General features: G+C 48.6%; 6 protein-coding genes across 6 annotated transcripts; 4 read left to right on the top strand and 2 right to left on the bottom strand.

Moving 5' to 3' along the window:
* Positions 1–405: 405 nt before the first annotated feature.
* Positions 406–1287, bottom strand: Pdw03_7892 (ERV/ALR sulphydryl oxidase; the record flags this gene model as incomplete). Its single annotated transcript, XM_066101795.1, has 4 exons — positions 406–421; positions 484–771; positions 853–981; positions 1064–1287. The coding sequence occupies 4 exons, from the start codon at positions 1285–1287 to the stop codon at positions 406–408; spliced, it is 657 nt and encodes a 218-aa protein (XP_065956878.1).
* Positions 1288–1844: 557 nt separating this feature from the next.
* On the bottom strand, positions 1845–4274 carry Pdw03_7891 (Alpha-1,2-mannosidase, putative; the record flags this gene model as incomplete). Its single annotated transcript, XM_014677550.1, has 2 exons — positions 1845–2451; positions 2503–4274. The coding sequence occupies 2 exons, from the start codon at positions 4272–4274 to the stop codon at positions 1845–1847; spliced, it is 2379 nt and encodes a 792-aa protein (XP_014533036.1).
* A 1111-nt stretch (positions 4275–5385) lies between these two features.
* Pdw03_7890 (uncharacterized protein) lies at positions 5386–5648 on the top strand (the record flags this gene model as incomplete). Its single annotated transcript, XM_066101794.1, has 2 exons — positions 5386–5540; positions 5597–5648. The coding sequence occupies 2 exons, from the start codon at positions 5386–5388 to the stop codon at positions 5646–5648; spliced, it is 207 nt and encodes a 68-aa protein (XP_065956877.1).
* Positions 5649–5929: 281 nt separating this feature from the next.
* Positions 5930–6172, top strand: Pdw03_7889 (uncharacterized protein; the record flags this gene model as incomplete). The annotated part of the gene is made up of 1 exon (XM_066101793.1): positions 5930–6172. One exon carries the CDS (start codon positions 5930–5932, stop codon positions 6170–6172), a length of 243 nt encoding a protein of 80 aa, XP_065956876.1.
* A 1753-nt stretch (positions 6173–7925) lies between these two features.
* On the top strand, positions 7926–10346 carry Pdw03_7888 (Major facilitator superfamily domain, general substrate transporter; the record flags this gene model as incomplete). Its single annotated transcript, XM_066101792.1, has 5 exons — positions 7926–8239; positions 8313–8926; positions 8981–9901; positions 10026–10052; positions 10117–10346. 5 exons carry the CDS (start codon positions 7926–7928, stop codon positions 10344–10346), a joined length of 2106 nt encoding a protein of 701 aa, XP_065956875.1.
* Positions 10347–12027: 1681 nt separating this feature from the next.
* On the top strand, positions 12028–14896 carry Pdw03_7887 (Gamma-glutamyltranspeptidase; the record flags this gene model as incomplete). The annotated part of the gene is made up of 10 exons (XM_014677546.2): positions 12028–12069; positions 12149–12472; positions 12530–12563; positions 12620–12779; positions 12831–13413; positions 13479–13639; positions 13692–13825; positions 13880–14287; positions 14721–14782; positions 14849–14896. 10 exons carry the CDS (start codon positions 12028–12030, stop codon positions 14894–14896), a joined length of 1956 nt encoding a protein of 651 aa, XP_014533032.2.
* Positions 14897–14950: the final 54 nt, after the last annotated feature.

Genomic DNA, 14950 nt, shown 5'->3' with positions numbered 1-14950 from the left:
GCTTATTGTAACTCACTATTCTATAGGATTAGGATATGCTCTTGAAGTATCTATTCTCTCCAATATGCGGAAATGATCCTGAACAACCTCCTAAAGAAATACCCTAGAGAGTGTGCCAGAAAACACGATGCGCCCAAGGGGATCTATTACATCGGTACAAAGGTATAGGTTTTTAGATATGGGCCTAGGAACACACCTTCCTTTATGCCAAAGGCCACATGCAGAACGCAACAAGGGTATATTGATTGATATTGACGTAGTCAACTGACGATATATTATTGTACAAGGGAGACCAGCTCCATAAGCGTGAGAGACAAGGTGTCGACACCCAAAGCATCCAAGTACCGGGTATGGAGTAGATAGATGGAGCTCCGAAATCGAAAGAATAGTCGGAGATTCATCCCTTCAACCGCGAGTTGTCCTAAATCGCAAGTTAGCAATCAAACAGCCATAAGCAGTTTGCCACAGCGGGAAGGCACTAACTCTTCCTTCGAGATCTCCACAGCAGGGCCATCATGTTGCCCTGTGCCCTCCTTCCCAGTATCAGGCCGAGAAGCAGCCGACACCTCCTTGGGCTCACCCTCCTTCTCATCCCCACCGCAACCGCAGTCATAGAATTCCCCTAGATTGGTGCAGTCAAACTCAGGCTTGTCGAGCATGGTATTGACCTCGTTATGAACGAAGCAAGCCCAGCCCGAAGCTGCATTTCGCGACGAAACCTGAGGCGGATACTTACTCAAATGCTGCATGAAATGCTCCGCACATTCTCCACTGATGTCATCGACCGTTAGCTTCCAATCCACCACAGAAAATCGCACCAGAAAAGTGGAGCATTTGGGAAAGTCTCATTACCAAGGATATAATCGAGCAAACAGATAGATATAAGAGCGCAGCGCCTCTTTCTGGTCTTCCGTGGGTGTCTCGGGGAACCGCGCCATCACAGTGTGGAAGTACTTCCAAGTCGCACGACCTAGTTCAGCCCTTGAAAAGCCACGACTTCCGTAAGCGAATTGTCCCATCACGCTCGTGTACTGCCCAATGGGTCTCTCTCGGAGTACCTTACTTGACAGTCTCATTGCCTAGTTTCGGCATTATCACATCGCCCTTCAGTGTGCTATCTTGGATGGTTATCCCCGGTGCGGATGCCGGTGCCGAGTGGTCGATGTGGCCTGGGGCGCGGATGGCGGGACTCGGTGGCCCCTGTGGTCGAATAAACAGGAAGAAGATGAGGCATAGTGCGATCGATGCGCTGGTGACAATGCGCCGTGTGATTTGTCGGCTCGCCATGTTTGCGAGCAGATGGTGATGGTAGGGAAAAAGTAATGTCGCCAAGCGTCCGGTCGCGGGAGCACCTGGGACTTGTGAACAGGGAATGTTCCTGTGCAGAATACGAGATTGAAGATTTCAGGAGAGATTTTGAGAAATGAGTGTTAAAGGAGATTTCTATAAAGGGGATTCTACGAGTTACCTACTTGGGCCCGGGGTAAGTTGCAGCTTAGTCAGGGTTCGCCGGGCCTCCTATAGTGCGGGGCCGCGAGTAACTATAACTTGCCCAGAAAGAGTTCCAAAGTGTGTATCATACGATTGATCAGTAGAGATCACACGATTTGGAAAACGTGTCTCCCTGCTCGGTGAAATTTCATTTATGCTGATTATACTACGCCTCCGACTCGAAGACTCAACCCCTCTAAACCGAAATCGGGGTGTGTTCCAGGGGTTTTACTTCTGAAGTGGCAGGGTTTGGCCTGGATGCACAGAAGAGTTGATAGACTGCCAGATAGCATTTTCAGTTGTTGGGAGCGAGGTTTCTGACTAGTACAATGTTGTGTTCGATTCATGCTTATCTACGTCCTATCGTGATCTCCAACTGCAGCAACCGAATCACTCAAACTCGGGGGCAAGTCCTCCTTGCCTGTACCCCAGCCGCTCTCTTTGTCCCCGAGTGTCAGCTCCAGCGTCATACCCCGAGTAAAAAACTCGTGTCCGATCCAGTTTTTGGTGTAAGGCTTCCCATTGAGCGTTGCACTCTGGATATATATCTTATTGTAGGTATGGTCGAAGTTGACATTCCGAATGGTAGCAGTTTGATTGGTTTCAGGGTGAGTGATTGCAACGGCCTCAAAGAATGGAGGAATAATCAGATACACATCCTGACCGGGGTTCGGGAAGAGACCCATCAAGCTCCATGCCAGGAAGGAACCCATGGCTCCCGAGTCGTCGTTCCCAGGTAGCCCGTTGTGCGTGGCGTTGAAAGAAGACGGGATGTAAGCGTGGACTCGGCTGGCGGACAGACCAGGGCGTCCAGCATAATGGTAATCGTACACGGTCAAGAAGACAGGTTCATTGCCCATGTCTGCCAAGCCAGAGGTGTGGAAATAATCCAACCGAGACACGAAGGACCTCGGGCCGCCGACCATCTTGATCAACTTTGCCATGTCATGAGGGACGAAACTATCCAGGGTTAGCATTGAAGGCTTCCCGGACAGGGAAGATTATACGCACAACAAGTACTCCCAGATACTGGACTCGAATGTCTCTGAAGGGTTCGAGGTAAGAGAGCACCACGACGCCAGCGCACTGCAGGCAATCGGGTCCTGATATCCCCAAGTTCCATTAATGTACCTTGGCTGAAAGAACCCAGTAAAGCCAGTATCTGTACCATTCCCAAGCAGCGATATCTGGTCTTCTTTGTACAAGTTCTGCCAGTTGCCAGACCGAGACAAATAGGTGATGTAATCCTTTTTGCCGAGGCCCTTGGCTACAATTGATAGGCTGTAGTCATTATACGAGTACTCTAGCGTTCGCGAGATACTCCGTGAATTGGTTCCAAAGCCTATATAGTCGAAGTCCAGATATGGGATGTAGTTGAGGTGTTTCCAGCTCTGCAGACCACCTCGCTCTTCATATGACCATTCGAGTGGTTCGTTCTCTGCATCGTTGACCATAGCTTTGTAGGCAAGTTCCCAGTCAATACCTGTAAGGTTCTTCACGTAGGCATCTGCGAGAACAATATCGGCATTGGAACCTCCCTGTGTCCAGCCTTTGCAGAGACTCATGCGGCAGTCGGGCAGCCATCCTTCGTGCTTGAAGGTATCCAGCAAGCTACGGACCATTTTCGACTGTGTTGTTGGGTCAATGATTGTGAGAAAGGGATGCTGCGCCCGAAAAGCGTCCCATAGACAGTAGAAAGAGTCGAAGTATGGCTCATCACTTTTCCATAGTGGATTTTCCCCAGTCAGATCTTGAGGTGATAACATGGTTCGGTAGATACCACTCCAGAAACTGCCGATCAGGTCTTTGCTAGCACCACCCGGCCTGATCTTGATAGGACTGAGCTTTTCCTTCCATGCCGTCTCGGCAATTTTGCGCAGACCATCAAAGGCATTTTCCGGTTCAGGCACTTCCACTTCAGCGGTTTTGCAGGCTTGATCTGAGCTAATAAAGCTGACTCCTACCCTTACAGTCACAATCCCACTATTTGGACGGTCGAAGGCCATATAGCCTCCAGCTTGTAGGTAAAAGTTGTTGAAACCGCGAGTGACAAATAATTCCTGCACTGACCCAGCTCGGTCATTCACCCAGATTCCGCTATCATCGACCTCAGCATCGCCGAAATCAGCACAGAAATATGACTTGTAAGAGCCAGCCCCAAAGCTCGGCAAGAAAGTACCATTGCCTTTGATTCGACCTTTGTCAGCGTCAAGGCTAATAGAAGCATTCTGTCGACTATCCCACAAATCAGTTAGATCAACCGAGATCAACGGATTGAGGTCGTCTCCATCCGCCGTCTGTCCCTTTGGGAAAGTGAATCGGTACAATGCTGTGCGCCGCGCTGCAGTCATCTCAGCCTTGATGCCATTCTCGAGCGTCAGGGCAAAGTAGCCAAGCTGCGCAACCACAGAATCATTCTTATAGTGAGCCGCGCGGGCGGCTTTCGGGAACTTGCAATTCTCCACAATATTATCTTTGCAGTACTGAGGGAACAGAGGAAAATTTCCCATCGAGGGATTTCCGCCCGTACCACTATCATGCATGTGCGAGAAGCCCGTAACATTGCTTCCATCAGTTGAGAAGCCTCCAGTATTCTGGCCGTCGACATCAGCGACAGGCTTTGCCATGCCATATGGGAGGCTTGCGCCTGCGAAAACATTTCCGCCATTGGTCGATCCGATCAGGGGATTGACATAGCGAAGGTTATCCTGGGTTGCCACTATACTTAGGGCAAATTGAAGAAGTAACAAACTGAACAAGGTGTTTTTCTGCAAAAATGCCATGGCGTGGTGGAATTAGTCGAACCACGCGTAACCACGCGTTAAATTTGTGGGTCTGGGCTGTGAATAACACGATGGATACAGAAGGCGGGAAGAATTAGCGAGCACCTTTCCTGCGAGGAAGGTGTGTTTCACATCACCGTGTTGTAACGTCGCATCGTTCGTGCGATCAACTGCCAAAACGGTGTTAGTACTGGATACAAGGGCGGCCTTTGTGTGCGGGGTTAGCGTATTTTGAAGTTCCGCATTGTTGCATGAAAGGTCACAGAGGCCCTTTAGGCCATTTCAAGGTAGTGAATTGGAATTGCATTATAGGTGTTGGTACTTGAAATCAAGTTTCTCTATACGCAACGTTACATATTCCATCTTACACTAGATTGTTCCGCTGATCCAAGTAACAAGAGTGAAGGAAAATTACCTAATCTTGTGTAATCTAGTGTGGATCATATGATCCACTCGTCAACTATCAAACCTTAACTGTAGCGTCCACTTGACCTTGTCATCTCTGCGTCTGGATATTGTCTCCTTACTGCTTTTGGTTAATGTTTTTTTGATTTTCAACCCCTATACACAGAGTCTACAAATTGACTTGTCGTCTTTTTGGAATCCAATACATCTCAGTGATCACCGGACTACAACATGCGTCTGGGTCCCATATGAATCGAGTGGAGCACCGCCCCACTCAGCTTTCACTGATGGAGACTTCAAGATGTACAAACAAAAGCTAAAAACCCTGCCCGATCTCAGTCTCGAGCTATTGCTCATGATTTCAAACAACTTGTCTCGCCTTAGACAACCTCAGATTGCTGGGTTACTTGGTAGCTGGATGCCACAACCTACCAAAGAGCCGCACGCGGGGGCTCGATGATGGGCCGCGACTCATTTTCTTGACAAACTTTTCTCGTGACTTCCCACAGTAGTATCTCTGTCACGCTTGCCTACGACTTCATCTTTGGCAAAAGGTCGCTCTACCAAGTCCCACATTCTAAGTTCCAGCCTGCGTAGAGTCCGTCCTTAGACCATAGCGTGCATCGCCTCAGATGGCCTCTTTGTATTATACATGATCCAAGCCTCGCATATCACAGGATTTATTTTTGCTCATCTTCAACTTGCCATGCGAAGGTTCTACTACGGAATTTCACTTGGGATCCCTGCTGAGCCTTTGCTCTATACCGAGGCGAGAACCAATCCTATCACGGACAAAGCGCTGAAGCCTACCAAATCGCAGGATAGAGAAGAAATTGAAGGTAGTCAAATGAAAGATTTACTGTCAGTTGACACTCACATCTACTCGAGCCCTCCGAGCCTTTACTTACGAACACAAGAGCTGGCAGTAGTAAGGCGGCAGAACTTATCGCTGTTATTGCCACTTCTTAAAGATGATGCCATGCACAATTGAATGCATATAGCCCTATAGTTTTAATTTAAATTCTGTCGTTGACAATCTCATGAACAAATATCGCTATGACACGATAACAAAACCCCAAGGCAAAGGACGCTGCAATGAATGCAATACCTCACGGCAAATTGAGACACGGACTTATGCGGCAGACATATATAACACCATGTGTGTACAACAGAGATACGTTGGGTCCAATTCCTTGAATCCAGGTGATGAAGTTGAATGAGATCTTCCAATCCTTTTGATGCTATACAATATGACTAGAAAGTTCGCTTTTTTTACAAGTCCCCAGGTGACCTTACCCCCTGACGATTTCCGCCGAAACGGTACAAAACTGCCCACCCGCAAGCTTACTCATCATGGCTGGACAGATTGCAAGAACAATTCCTTTCGAGTGTTCTCCACATTCCAAGGCGAGAACTTAGGCAAGAATCTAGCCATCATCGAAGAGAACCAGAAGCTCGCTACCGGCAAGGGACGCAAGATTAGCCAGCGCTAGCCTAGGTTGTCTTCCAGTGAGTGGCCCCCCTCACGGGAACTGCTAAGCCACACGGTAACAGAGATCGTTTTGCGCGTTGTGCTATGGTTGGACATTTAGCCGAGGGAAATTTAATTGGAAACCGGTTGGGCTTGCTTGCGTCACCAACTTCGGTATAGCTGCCAATTGACCAAGACTTTCCAATTCACCTAGAGGGATATCCCGTAGGTTAAGTTGTTCGCTGATTCTAGACCAAGGACTTACTGAAAGATATTGCGCAAGCTAACGGACACGAACGGACAGGATCCTTGCAGAGTATTTGCAAAGTAGACTGAACGGCAATTTCGACGAGGATCCCGGGAGCAGTAGATTACACATGGTGGCAGTGGATGTCAACCTCATTCACATTGGAAGAAATCATCGATGGGTGCATTTCGGAAAATGAGTGGGTTGGACAAAGTCAAGATTAGATTAGATGAACCAAAGTGATTGGTCTGATTGATAATCTAGTCTCCGCAGACTGGAATTATTGTTGGGTTATCCAAGACTTTTGTCCGTTACTGCCAGTGCAGGGTTTTTGTCCTGATTCGCGCGGTCGCATGGAGGTCGTGCGCGATCGTTGGATGATGTTAAAGGCTGAGTGAGTGGGCCGTTGGAATCCCACAAAAGAACACGGTTGGGACTAGTAAACAACATATACTGTGAAGCGCCTAGAGCGTTTGGGGGAAAACACGACCCAGCCCCACAGGGAACTAGGCTTAGCTTTGCCCCAAAGCCAAGGGTACACATGGGAAGCTTAGCTTAATAGCGTCATAAATTTAGGTTGAGCATATCTGATTGAAATCAGATAGATCAGAAATCAGATAAGAGGGAGTAAAAGTCAAATTGCGGCATGTGTCCATGGACCGAGGAGCCGAAGGCGATTTGTTCCACGAAGTTCAATTGAGGTGAGCTGGTGACCTCGGAGACTCGGAGATTAGAAGATTCATGCACGAGGCCAATAGTTGCTTGTTCCTTTGGTTTTCTATTGGGGGCTAGAAAGGTGTTAGTTTTTTTTTTGCTATTTTGAGCTTCTCAACTGTGAACTTTGGCTGTATGGAGTATGGAGTATGGAGTAAACCGCGTGCTCATGCAAGGGACATACAGGCAGATAGCCTTCCTGGTGAAAGGGCAGTAAGGGGAAAAAAGAATAGATTGAGATAGATGATCGCATAATTCGGATCGAAATGTGAGATCTTGATGTCCGCCTCTTTAAAGCGGTAAAAGTAGTTGACGCAAACGGGGTGGCCGCATCAAGTAGGCAACTGAAAAGAGAGAAATGTGAGCCTGGGAACTTGGGAGAGGAGAGGAACGCTAGTCCAAAATAGGCCAAAAAGTCAGAGATCGGCCAATCACGGATCTTGTCCCCACGCTGTCTCTGCCACTGCAACCCCTGATTGGGTCAACTATCAGATTGCCCCGGTCCGCTTACCCCGAGATTATCTGATCCTCGTCGCATCGGATTCTCCCGTCGAGAGCGAGGCGAGGGGAAAAAAAATGGAGACTGTGTCTGGACCACTCAGGAAATTCTTGCCTGGAGTCTCCCAGTGCACTCGCCAGATAACAAGAAAAAACAGCCCCTCCAGTATTGCAGATCTTTCCTCTCTTCTCTTTCCATCCTTGCAAAACACTCTACACTCAACTTTTGTCAATCCTCATATCGTCTCTCCGGAAGCAACTGGGGACTTGGCAACTGGTTTGAGTTCCTGTGGCCGGACGAAGGCGACATACAGTGATGGGTCTCCCCATGGCGGCTGAAGGTCGCGATGACGGCAAAAACATCGATCGGACTATAGTTGGAGAGGAATCACATGGCTTGCAAATTGATAAAATGAAGGCACGCGGGACTAATGGCGATAATCCATCACAGCATGGTCCCGAATCACCGCCCGGATCGGACGGCTCTCACGCAGGCGATATATTCGATGACGAGAAGGAACTAGCACAGCACCCCGACAGTGTCACGGAGGGTGCTCAATTAGGTCAGCAGAAGGCGGAAGCAGCGGCGCTCGCATGGAACCGGCCAGCTTTGGTTGGAATATATGCTTGGTAAGTGAAACGTGGTTTGGCTATTCCTGCTTTTGGGACAAAACCTCTCTTCTGACTAGGGTTGTACTGGCAGGATCTGGATCTGCACGTTTATGTTGGCATTTCACTCGAATATAAGCGGCTTTCTGATCAACTATATCCAAGGAGGGTTCAAGACCGCACCGCAGGTCTCCACCTCCTATATCCTCGCGAACATTGTGGGCGGCGTCCTTAAGCTGCCGCTTGGTAAGACCTTGAACTTGTGGGGTCGTGCTGAGGCTCTGGTGGTCTCGACAGGCATTTACCTTCTTGGCATGGTCATCCTCGCTGCATGTGATGGTCCCAATGGGTATGCGGCGGGATATGTGCTGTACTGGATCGGCTACTATTGCTTATACCTGATCTTGAATGTTTTTGTGGCCGATACCTCAGGTCTAAGGAACCGAGCGTTCGCTTTTGGCTTTATGCAGACGCCGTTCATCTGCACTGCATTCACAGGCAGTCTTGCAGCAAACTCGATCTACGCCAAGTACGGGTGGCGCTGGGGTTATGGCATCTTCTGCATAGTGATGCCGTTTGTGTTTTTGCCCCTCGCAATCGCTTTCAAATACTTCGAGAAGAAGGCAGAAAGGAAAGGCATCTTCCGACGACAGCCCAGTGGTCGTACTGTAGAACAGTCTGCCATCCATTATATCCATGAATTTGATGGTAATAATACCCAAACCGAAGGTCGGGGTGTTGACACTAACGTTACGTTGCTAGTTATTGGCGCTTTCTTGCTCATGGCTGGTTGGGTTTTGTTCCTTCTACCATTCAGTTTAACTCAATACGGCCGCTCTACGTACTCAAGCGCAAAATTCATTGTTCTCCTCATCCTCGGAGTTGTCGTGTTGGGGGTCTTTGCAGCATGGGAGAAATGGGTGGCTCGAACTCACTTTATCCGCTACGAGTTGATCAAGCGGCCGACCATTCTAGGCGCATGCATCCTGGCCGCCGTACTCTTTTTCAGCTTCGAGCTCTGGGATCAGTACTTCTACAACTACGTCCTGATCTCCTACGACATTTCCCCAGTCCATGCAAATTACATGATTCAGATTTATAACGTCGGCTCTTGCTTCTTTTCTCCCGTCATTGGAGCCATTATCTGGGCCACTGCGCGCTTTAAATACATCTGTCTATTCTTCGGAGCCCCGCTTATGATCCTGGGCTCCGGGCTGATGATCTACTTCCGCGGCGCAGACCATGGCATTGGCTACGTCGTCATGTGCCAGATCTTCATTGCCTTCGCCGGCGGCACCCTCGTCATTGGCGAAGACATGGCTGTAATGGCGGCAGGTGGCCGTGAGGGCACCCCGATGATGCTGGCCCTCATTGGATTGTTCTCGAACATTGGCGGTGCGATCGGCCTGGCTGTTGGCGCTGCTATCTACAACAATGTCTTCGTCGATACTCTCACAGCACGATTGCCGGACAATTTGAAGGCCAATGCCACTCAGATCTACCTTGGTGGTATCACTGTGCAGTCAACTTACCCATGGGGAACTCCTCTTCGCGAAGCTGTTGCGTATACGTGGGGCTATGCTCAGCGTTTGAACTGCATTGCTTCTACTGCCATATTGGCTTTGACAATTCCTTGCATTCTGGCCTGGAAGAACTACGAAGTAAACCGGAAGCAGAACAAGGGTGAAATGATATTCTGAACAGGGTTTTTACTGCACAATATGTCCGGTTGGCGCACGAATTAGCAAATTTTGTTCATGTGTCGCGTTGTTTTGGCTGTGCTGCATCCTCTGCCGTGCAGAGTAAGGGTCACTGCTTTCAACATTTATTTCTCGTAAGTATCTTATTGAAGATGAATGATGCTAGTATATACATATCTCACTACATTACAACCTTAGCTGTATATTACAGAGTTCTCAACTGGACGTCAGGACGGAAGCCCACAGTGGCATATTCTATCGTCGGTGCCGTGCTTCCACTTGCTGGTCCGAAGATGCATGCTGCTCTTGGGTGGTTGGGGCAACTCGCTGCCTGGACTCACTACTCTGGTGTTTTGTGCATTTCAGGTCGTCTTTTGGTCTATGGCGAACGCGTTATGACGAGTTTTAAATTCCAGTTGACTTTCTGATCGGGTATCAGTGCTCGTGTTGAGAACGGACTGGTATGCGTCTAGATTCGTCTTTGCACTATGTAGTTCGGATTATAGATACGAGTGATGTTGAAGATGAGTCTGATTAAGCGTGTTGGTTGGTGAAAAGGGTCGTTCAACCTAAAAATTACCTGTGCATGTATTTACAACTCCAAGAGTCAACTCTGTGGACTGAGTCGTAGCTGGCATCTTCTAAAAGGACGTCGATCTTGGCTTCTAAGCTTCTGCAGGGCAAGGTTTGTTCGCACAACGCACATGGTATTGGTGTAACCGTATGCCCAGTAGATCTGCCACAAGTTGTACCAAAATTTAACGCTATCTTCTACGGCGGTACCCGGAGCCCATCACGAAGAGTGCAGCATGGCCGCATCTTGTCCGTATCTGCTTGAAATTATCCTTGCAATCTCGGCCTTACACTTGGCCTCAGTTAAAACAGATCATCGGACTTTGTAGCTGAATCATGCCGTGCGATATCAGAACAAGGAATGCAAAGGATTGAGCAAGGTGCTCCCAGAAACCTCGCTGCTAGATCACAAACAAAAGTTTGTCCCCTCTATCATCATAAAGCTCTTCGCCATAGAATCTCCAGTATTGTCTCTTGCAAGAAGACCACTGGATCCGATTTCGGCGGTTCTTGGGGCTCGCATATTGATGTCTGGCCCCGTCATACTTCATTTCCGGATGCTTGAAGCTAGAGTCGACTCACAGCTGGATGGATGGCTGTGCGCTTCTAACATACAAGAACCTTTGAAACTGGAGAACATGATCAAGTCCTCATGTCTAGCCCACTGGCGAAGCCTGAATGATAATCTGAGATAGTAGCGGCAACCCTGGTCGAAAACACGCTTCTAGTGTTCAGCCTGCACAAATATGTTTCAGTGAAGCACGAAGTGACTAGGTAGGGCTTTTGAAGCTAGTGATCAATGCAGAGCCATAGTGAGGTCGCTGGGTCGACTTCGCTCGATTATTGAAACAACCAAAGGATCGGATCAACCGATCTACCAAGCCACATGGTAGCAGCTTCATGAGAGGCCATCGAGCCGTGGCCAAAATCAGACCACGTGAAAATCCTTTGCATGGCCCTGGTTCTGTTTCTGCATTTTGGCATAGCTATGCGTCTCCTGTGCCATCGATAGTATGTGCGCGACTGTAGTAGTCAGTTATTATTAGCAGCACTGGAAGCACTGGGTAAGGTTCTTCAGGAGGGGAGACCATTTCTTGGCCAAGACAAGCCGGAGGATGACGACATTGCATGGGTAGTTGTGGAGATGGGTTCTGAAGTAAATATTCCATGCCCTCCAGTATGTATTACAATTTTCAATCTTTGTTCTTTGACAAAAGACGGGAAAATCACTGAATCAAATCAAAGGTAGATAGTAGGTCACACTTGAACGTTCGGAGTGAAGAGGTTGATCCAATGACCCCGAAAATCCTCCGAGCTTGATCTGGCCCCGGAAGCTGCCCGGTTGCTTATCAGCGGGGGTTTGACACACCGCTACAGAGTCACAACAGTCTTGGAAGAGGCCGCCTTTCGAAATGTCTCCTTATTTCCAATCCATCACAGCTTATCGCTTGGCGCTGGTTGCATTCGAGCATCCTGGAGCCCGCTGATCCCTTACACAAGCGCCCGGAGAGAACCTGGACGGTTGCCAATCGTGAAATGCAACACCCCTGTCGGATCGGCCAGGATGTGGAGAAGCAGGTAAAGCTATCTTTCCCCCTCTTCGTTACTACCGAGTTCGCGCCAGGTTTGAAAATATTAATGTTGGATGGTACATTAGCTTGCGGTTATGCCAGCCTCTTCTCCAGGATCTACTTGTGCGCATCATTCCATTCCGCAAAGAAATTGGAGGCAGACTCTTGTCAACATGTTGCAACCGTTAAGACTTGGAGTTTTGGCGATTTTGTCGTTGCTATTGATCACAATTCATCTACCCAATGCAATCACCTCGCCCTTGGAGTTCTCAGTGCGGAACCCGAATTTTGGCCTCGAGTCGCATGGTAGAATTAGCCCTGGGAAGCTGGGTGCTGTCGCTAGCGAAAGTTCTATATGCTCCAGCCATGGATCTGATATACTGAAGATGGGCGGAAATGCTGCTGACGCAGTGAGAATGCCTATCCAGGTGGGCTTGGGGTTAAACTCGAAACTAACAATCACATAGTTGGTCGCAACTGAATTTTGTATTGGTGTCATAGGTGAGGCTACATTCATTCAGTCAATAATTACAGTTAAGCATAGCTAACCGACATAGGAATGTACCACAGTGGAATCGGCGGAGGTGGCTTCATGCTCGTGAGATCAGCTAAGGGTGATTACGAGTTTATCGATTTCCGAGAGACGGCTCCAGCCGCGGCATTTGAGGATATGTATAAAAACAACGAGGATGCTTCCATTTACGGCGGACTGGCAAGGTAGGATAAATGCGCGGAGCGGATGGGGGTCAAGGTTAACAATCATTCTAGTGGAGTTCCAGGTGAAGTGCGAGGTCTCGAGCACCTCCACAAGAAATATGGCTCTCTTCCATGGTCAACTGTCGTGCAGCCGGCTATCCGCACAGCCCGTGACGGTTTCCCTGTTACGGAAGATCTTGTGAGATACATGGCATCTGCCGTTGGCAGTGGAGATGACTTCCTGTCTAAGAACCCCACGTGGGCAATTGACTTTGCTCCGAATGGAACCAGGCTTGGGCTGGGTGATACAATTACCCGACGCCGCTATGCGGATACCCTTGAGGCTATCGCAAAGAGTGGCGCGGATGCATTCTACTCGGGCCCCATCGCGGATGCTATGATCAACGCAGTCCAGAGCGAAAACGGGACGATGACGCTTGAAGATCTGAAGAACTATACTGTGGCTATTCGGGATATCTCTCAGATTGACTACCGTGGCTACAAGATCACGAGCACGTCAGCACCGTCGAGTGGTAGTATCGCTATGAGTATTTTGAAGATTCTCGGGACATACAAAGATTTCTTTTCGACAGAAAAGTCTGTGGATCTGAGTACCCATCGGTTGGACGAGGCGATGCGATTTGGTTATGGCGAGGTATGAACAGCCAGCTTTGAGTTCACTGGCGGACTCTGGTCAATAGTCGCTTACATGAAACGCAGAGATCTAAATTTGGCGATCCACTATTTGTTGACGGGATGGCCAAGTATGAGAAGGAGATTTTGAAGCAGTCTACGATTGATGATATTCGATCGAAGATCTCGGATGTGCGAACTCAGAACGTATCTGCTTATAACCCAGCCGGGCTGGAAAGCCTGGACACGTAGGTCCTACTTGGTGCATGATTCTCTGACATTAGGTTAACTCCGCATCAGCCCTGGAACTTCCCATATCGCAGTGGCCGACCACACTGGCCTTGCAATCTCAGTCATCACCACAATCAATTTGCTCTTCGGTAGCCATGTCATGGTCCCAGAAACCGGTATCATCATGAACAACGAGATGAACGGTATGTTTGAGAAAGCCAGTCCTAGGCCCCGGAGTTGATCAAAACTTTCCCTAGACTTCTCCATTCCAGGATCATCAAATTCATTTGGATACATCCCATCTCCATCCAACTACATTCGCCCTGGAAAACGTCCACTTTCTTCCATCACGCCCGTGATAGTTGAGCGACCCAATGGCAAGCTATTTTTGATTGCGGGATCCGCAGGAGGAAGCCGTATCATCACTGCCACCGTTCAGAGTGTCATTAATTCCATTGATCAAGGACTCTCCGCTGCCAAAGCATTGGCCAAACCCCGTCTGCATGATCAGCTAGTGCCAAACCAGGTCAGCTTCGAGTTCACTTACGACAACGCAACGGTTGCTTCCATGAAGGCGCGCGGCCACAACGTTACCTGGGTTGCCCCAGGACAGAGTTCTGCCCAGCTGATTCGGGTCTTGCCTAATGGAACATTCGATGCTGCTGGTGAGCCGAGACAACTCAATTCGGCTGGTTATTCTGTATAGAATAGGATACATTGGTAGTGTGGATGTCACACTACACACATTGTCAAGATCGTGTCACGGTACAAACGATCCATTGTATGTAGATAAGCTGATTTAGCAAATTCACGTATTTTGCAACTACGGCTCTTTGTTGTAGATTCTTTGGCAAGCGTATGTTGGAGATTGGCGTTCCTTAATCTGATGGTCTGTGCTTTCGAGATTCCCTCTCTTATAGAGAGCTCCAACTCAATTGATCTTTACTTCTCTGTTCAAAGTCTACCGTGACATGAAAAGTTGGTTTGAACTTGTCTCTTTCTTTATTTTATGTTTGCTGGTTTTATCAACACAATATCGCGTCACCTTGTCAAACTAACACGTGAAACGACCCACCCGTGTCAAAGAGAGCTAGCTAGACAGCTTTCCTCGCGATTTCCCCGAGATCAGCACGGATTTCACCGGCATAAGACGCTTGCAGGTGATTTTTCTTGCTCTTTGGCTGTCTTTTAGCTTGCATTAACCAGACATCTTTCCACCCAAGCAGTCCACACCCGAAGAAACATCTACCTCGATATGTCAACGAATCATTTGAGCTTCCCCGACTTCCTACCCTAGACAACTTACCATCTACTGTGGCATCAGGAAT

This window comes from Penicillium digitatum, chromosome 3 (genome assembly GCF_016767815.1).
Source record: "Penicillium digitatum chromosome 3, complete sequence".
Classification (NCBI taxonomy): domain Eukaryota; kingdom Fungi; phylum Ascomycota; class Eurotiomycetes; order Eurotiales; family Aspergillaceae; genus Penicillium; species Penicillium digitatum.
Note: the sequence above shows the minus strand (reverse complement) of the source record. Positions and strands in the feature narration are given on the sequence as shown.